Source organism: Sinocyclocheilus anshuiensis, unplaced genomic scaffold (genome assembly GCF_001515605.1).
Source record: "Sinocyclocheilus anshuiensis isolate Anshui unplaced genomic scaffold, SAMN03320099.WGS_v1.1 scaffold436, whole genome shotgun sequence".
Classification (NCBI taxonomy): domain Eukaryota; kingdom Metazoa; phylum Chordata; class Actinopteri; order Cypriniformes; family Cyprinidae; genus Sinocyclocheilus; species Sinocyclocheilus anshuiensis.
In genome coordinates, this window is record NW_015560618.1 from 681998 (window position 1) to 688769 (window position 6772).

Consider the following 6772-nt stretch of genomic DNA (forward strand, 5'->3'; position numbering starts at 1 on the left):
TTGGTATTTTAATGAGTATATCCACAAAGAGCTTTCTTTTTCCTAATTGTTTTCCACCTTTCTATTCCACTGTAACAATATGAAACAAGACAACATATACTGTGCATTTGTGGTCTAGCCCCCGATTTAATTTACAGTATATCCCATGAATAAATAATTGAAGAGTCTCTAATTTTTCTCTCAAATACTCATGCCCTTTCCAGGTTTGTTTTCACAGGGATGCTTTAAAATGTTTTTTGTTTTTTTTTTTCACTTTTAATCAGGAATGTTCACTGGAATGTTACTAAAAAAAGGTAAATTAAATATTTGCTGTATGTCAAAATGATGGAAATCACGTTGAAATATTATCACGCGATCACTTTCATTCTATTATTATTATTTTTTTAGATTTATGGCATTTTTGCCTGTATTAGGACAGATCAGAGCTGACAGGAAGCAAAGTGGGAGAAAGATAGGGGGGCCTTTTTACGCCTAACCCTTATTTTGCTCTCTCTCTCTCTCTCTCTCTCTCATAGGTTATAGCTATAACTAGTTTATTTACCCCTCCATAACTTAAATAAATAATTAGTCAACCTGATGCTGTTCTAAAGCCATATTCGGCTACCTTATTTTTTTCGGATCACAAAAGAAGACATTATATTTTAAAAAATGCTTGCACTTGTACATTTAATAAACTGTAAACTTCAATATTTTTACAAAAAAGATTCAAATGTCATAAAAAATTATCCCATGCAACTCGCTCCATATTCCGAGTGTTCTTAAGGCATACAGTAGGGTTTGCTGAGAAACAAATTCGAAAATGCAATCTGTTCTCGAAAATCTCCTGTCATCGCATTCGTGCATTTAGACGAGTACGCGGCAGTTCGCGTTGGTGCGCCAAAGCACACAATAAGCAAGCGATTTTAAAACATCAAGACAAATAAAATCCTGACACAAAACACAATCTCTGAGGTTAATATATCCGTTCTGAGAAGGTCAGACAGTATTATACCACCTTGAAAGTGCTACTTCTCTAATCTACTTCTACTTCTACTACTTCTAATCTACTTCTAATCACTAAAAGCTGTCCTTCGCGTCACTTCAGTTCATCACGATCTCACAATGTTCCGTTAATCAATGAAGCTGTCTGCACTGCACAATGAATTTCTTATTTACATTGTATCTACACGTTGTTATAATGAGAAGATTGGCGAGCTTGCAGAACTCAGCACCTGACAAAAACTCGGCATTTCAAGCGAAAATGTGAACATTTTCAAGGCATTTCAAGTGAACATTTGAGGCTTTCCATTACACAAATACACACTGGAGCGTTTGGTAAATACGTTTCGCCAGTATCAGATGGGGCACCCTGATTCCTCAGGGCCCTAAGTGGCCGCTTACTTCGCTTATTGGTTAAGTCCGCCCCTGAGGATCGGGAAGGGTCCTCGGGATTCGAACTTGGGCAATGGCGCTGTATATGTCCAGTTATGACATTTTGATTAAACATTACAAGGTCAGAATATTTTTTTTTTTAATTGAAACATAGGCTACACACAGATGAATTGTTCAAAGTAAGATCTATAACAATAGAACATAGAAAATTTAGAAAAAAATATTTAGTGCCACTTGTTTTTGTAATTCAGTGCTAGGCAATATAAGGAGCCTATAGTGTTATACATATTTATTTAATGAAAAAATAAACAACTTCGCTTATTTGCAATGTCAATAATTGTGGAAATGCGTCACTTGAGTCCATGAAAAGGGGTCCATAAAATGTGACGCATCTGACGTCATCATCGCGCGAAAATGGCCATAACGAACAAAGAAAAGACAGAAGTCTTAGCTAAAACTTTTGCTAAAGTTCATAGTATTGAAAACTTGAATGATAAGTTCTTAAAAAGAAGACAAGAACCAAGTAAAATATATGAGAATGTTTGTATGAAAAAACGTTGATAGTAATATGGATGAGGATTTTAATTCTTTTGAGTTAAAAATAGCCATTACAAATTCAAAGAATACAACGCCAGGGAGAGACATGATATGTTAAAAAATTCACCAGACGAAGCCATTAAAGCATGATTGGATTTATATAATCATATATGAATGAAGGCACCTTACCCAAAGATTGGAAAAGTGCAATAGTGATACCAGTAGTGAAACCAGGTAAAGATGCAACAAAATCTAATAGCTATAGGCCAATTGCTCTTACATCTACATTATGCAAGGTAATGGAGAAAATGATAGTAAGAAGGTTGAATTAGTTTTTGGAGAAAAAAGAAATATTATCATCAGCTCAGAGTGGTTTTAGGAAGAAAAGATCTACAATGGATGCTCTGATATTATTTGAAAGTTATGTTAAAATAGCTCTATGAAATAATTTCTTGTTGCAGCTTTCTTTGACATTGAAAAGGCATATGACACTTTATGGAGGGAGGGACTGTTAATTAAGTTAAATAAAATCGGAATAGGGGGGAGAATGTATAATTGGATATTAGATTTTTTGTTTGAGCGTACATTCCAGGTAAGAATAGGTGAAGAAATGTCAGCATCGTATGATATCCTGAGTGGGACTCCACAAGGAAGTGTAATCAGTCCAATTTTATTTCATTTAATGATTATTGATTAATGATATATTTGAAAGAGTTCAACCAAGCATTGGGAAGACATTATATGCAGATGATGGTGCAGTATGGAAAAGAGGTAGGAATTTAGGAATTCTCAATGGTTTTTACAAAGAAAAAGAAAATGGAACAAATGACTCTGAAATTATATGACCAATTGTTAGAAAGAGTGACAGAGTTCAAATATCTTGGATTAATCTTTGATAAGAAATTAACTTGGAAGAGACATATTAAGAAAATTGAAAAAAAATGCAAAGGAGTAATAAATTGCATGACTTCAATAGCTAAGTATGAATGGGGAGCAAGAAAAAATGCACTGTTACATGTATATCAAGCCTTAATACTTTAGTGCAGTGTATGGTGCTGCAGCAAAACCAGAATTAAAGAAACTGGACTTAGAATCTGCTGTGGAGCAACAAGGTCAACCCCTCTAGATGCTACCAGTTTGCTCAGATTCTTCGTCAGCTCTTAAGAGTATACTGTCGACAAAAACTGATAGAGCTGCTAGTAGAAATGTATACATTACTGTACAGACTGAAAATAGAGGGTATAATTGTATACTTTTTGTTGGGTACTGGCACATATCAGGATAGTAGGGAATGAAACAGCGGATAAGTTAGCAAAATAAGCATTCATGAAAAACTTGGTGGATGTTAAGGTACCTCTGGGAAGAAATGAGATAAAATCAGTAATTAACAGGAAAATAATAAGAATATGGCAACAAAGATGGGAAAATAGCAGCACAGGTAGGTGGTATTATATTGTAAAATCATATGGAAAAAATAACAGTTTTATGGAAGGCACAGAAAAGAAGAAGTAATGATTTCTAGAGTAAGGATGGGACACACACGACTAAATTCAACACTTGCATTAATGGGGAAGCATGAAAATGGTACGTGTGATGAATGTGATGTTTTTGAAACAGTAGAGCATGCTTTTTAAATGTAGTAAATATGATGATCAGCGTCTTTTTAGCAATATAAAGAAACAGGTCAGTGAGCGTCGTGGATATTTAAGGTTGTTTTAACATTTTTAGAGCTTACAGGACTAGACCACATGGTTTAGTGTTTGAGGATGAGGATCATGATGCTTCTGCCCATCTCGGAGGTTGAGGAGCCCAGTGCGGAAGCTGGAGGAGCTGAACACGCAGCGCCAGCTGAAGCTTGGGCTCTGATCCTCTGGGGTGGGTGGGGCCTTACAATTTTATTATTTTATTTTTTCTTGATAGCAATACAGATTCATATTGAAGCCCATTTCTGCAACTGAATAAAAAATAAAAAAGGTAATTGCGACTTTTTATGTCACAATTCTGACCTTTTCTCTCATACTTTCGTGATACAAACTCGCAATTCTGACTTTTTTTCACAGAATTGCGTGATATAGGCTAAACTCGCAAGTTAAAAAGTCAAAATTGTGAGATATAAACTCGCAATTCTGAGAAATAAAGTCAGAATTGCGTGATATAGACTCACAATTCTGATTGTGATATGAGTTTATATCTTGCAATTCTGACTTTATAATTTTATAATTATAATTGTGACTTTATAATCGTGAGTTATAAAGTCAGAATTGTGAGATATAAACTAGCAATTCTGAGAACATATCAGTCGCAATTGCAATTGCGAGTTTATATCACGCAATTCTGACTTTATAACTCGCAATTTTGAGTTTATATCACGCAATTCTGAGAGAAAAAAAGTCAGAATTGTGAGTTTATATCTCGCAATTCTGACTTTATAACTCACAATTGCGAGCTTATGTCTCACAATTCTGTGAAAAAAAAAGTCAGAATTGTGAGTTTATATCTCGCAATTCTGACTTTATAACTCACAATTGCGAGCTTATGTCTCACAATTCTGTGAAAAAAAAAGTCAGAATTGTGAGTTTATATCTCGCAATTCTGACTTTATAACTCACAATTGCGAGCTTATGTCTCACAATTCTGTGAAAAAAAAAGTCAGAATTGTGAGTTTATATCTCGCAATTCTGACTTTATAACTCACAATTGCGAGCTTATGTCTCACAATTCTGTGAAAAAAAAAGTCAGAATTGTGAGTTTATATCTCGCAATTCTGACTTTATAACTCACAATTGCGAGCTTATGTCTCACAATTCTGTGAAAAAAAAAGTCAGAATTGTGAGTTTATATCTCGCAATTCTGACTTTATAACTCACAATTGCGAGCTTATGTCTCACAATTCTGTGAAAAAAAAAGTCAGAATTGTGAGATAAAAAGTCGCAATAACCTTTTGCAATAACATTTTTTATTCAGTGGCGGAAATGGGCTTCCGCAAGATATACAGTAGGTGGCGGTAATACTCCTGAGGAGTGAACGGCCATTGAACAAAAAGAAGAAGAAGAAGAAGAAGTCATCAACGCTCTCCTACTGTCCGTCACATCCAGGCAGCTCAAGGCTAACGACCCTCGGAATGAAAATGCCGTCGTCTTTATTCAACATTGCCTTGGTTTCTTTTATGCTGGTTTTTATTGCGTCATATTTCGGAGAGGTGTTAGCCGATGGCAAAGGACGAGGTAAAAATGTTTATAAATTTAGACATTGGATCAAATAATCCCTATCAACGCTAGCTGTGCTAGACCACCGGCTTCTGACCCGGAACGCGGATCTAATGTAACGTTAACCCCCGATTGACCGAAATAAATCTCAGTAAGGCTAAATGTCTACTGCTAAAATACAATATTATATCTATTCCTGTATTAGTGAACGAGTATGTTTTATTAAAGGTTGAGCTCATTATAAACCTCAGTTGATGGGATTTTGCGCCGCAGTTAAGACTAGTGATCATAAATGACCAGATGTATTTAGATGTAAAATTGTGCACTTTGACTGACGTGCCTCTGTCATGGCATTGTGTATTGGACGAAAGACTATGATGAGATCTCTGATCACAGGTGCATTGTTGCAGATCTCTTTGTTCTGTGGTTGTAGTCGTGGCTTGTTCCAACAGGTACACTTGTTCCTAACCGGATGTATCATGTTAAATATCTATAATGGACTTGTATGTGTATTCAAGGATTTGGGGACCATATTAACTGGAGGAGCCTTGAAGATGGGAAGAAGGAGGCAGAAGCAAGGTACATAGAGCGTAATCTTGTCCTTCAATATCCTTTGTAATGTTACTTTGTAACATTGTAGTTTAGGTATTTCTATAAAAGGTAGGTCTATGCCAGACTTTAACTTTAATTAACTGGTCAGGTTCAGGCACTTAACCCTATAAAGCAGGGGTGGGGAACGTTGATCCTGGAGGGCCACTCTCCTGCAGAGTTTAGTTCCAACCCTGAAAAACCCTAGGAAAAAAAAAACCTAAATGCATCCCAAAGACCTTGATTAGCTGGTTCAGGTGTTTTTGATTAGGGTTGGAGCTAAACTCTGCAGGGACACCGGCCCTCCAGGATCAACGTTCCCCACCCCTGCTATAAAGCCTGCTGTATCATATTTGAAAAACACATTTCAAAGGGCTTAACAGCATGATCAAAAATTTGCTGAAAAAACAGTTGTACACAATCTACTACATGCCTCCTGTCATCTGATTGGTAGTTTATACTTTTTAAAACAAATAAAATGCAGTTTACATGTGACATTTTAAAAAGCATTTTACAGGTGGTAATATGTATTTATTTATTTCTTTTTTGCTGTCAAGTCTTTACTGAGTTACTTACTAACACACATTATTGGTAGACATAGAGTGGCAATATAGAGCATTATATGCATATTATGCAATTAGCTATACTGTAATATCTAATTGATTCACATTACAGTCTATTAGAATTTCATCTTACTTTTTCTCCCATGTATATATCTATATTTGCACCATTTTTTTTTCTTTCCTCGAATATGAACTCCGTATTCTCCTTTATTATACTATGTAAGCCATAAGAGCCCAGTGTATCAAATGTGATCCTCAACAAAAAATTTTTTTAGATAGCTATTTAGTGTTTACTAGGGCTGTGTATCACCAGCAAAGTCACGATACGATACGTATCGCGATACAGAGGCCACGATACGGTACATATCACGATACATGACTGCACTGAATTTCACCTCAGCAGAATTTAGAAAATTTATTGAACACTGCTTTCTATAGTGCCATTTCTAACTATTGGCAGAGCAGGCAGTTGACCTCTGCATTATGAAGGGCCTCCATAATTGTACC

At 35.7% G+C, this 6772-nt stretch overlaps 1 protein-coding gene across 1 annotated transcript in view; it reads left to right on the forward strand.

Annotated features, from left to right (window-relative positions):
* Window positions 1–4939: 4939 nt before the first annotated feature.
* LOC107681819 (thioredoxin domain-containing protein 12-like) overlaps window positions 4940–6772 on the forward strand; it is an 11376-nt gene continuing 9543 nt past the window's right edge. Inside the window, exons 1-2 of the mRNA XM_016478166.1 lie at window positions 4940–5132; window positions 5633–5693. Of these exons, the coding sequence (XP_016333652.1) occupies window positions 5030–5132; window positions 5633–5693 (164 nt within the window). The 5' untranslated portion in view covers window positions 4940–5029. The remainder of the gene's footprint in view (window positions 5133–5632; window positions 5694–6772) is intronic.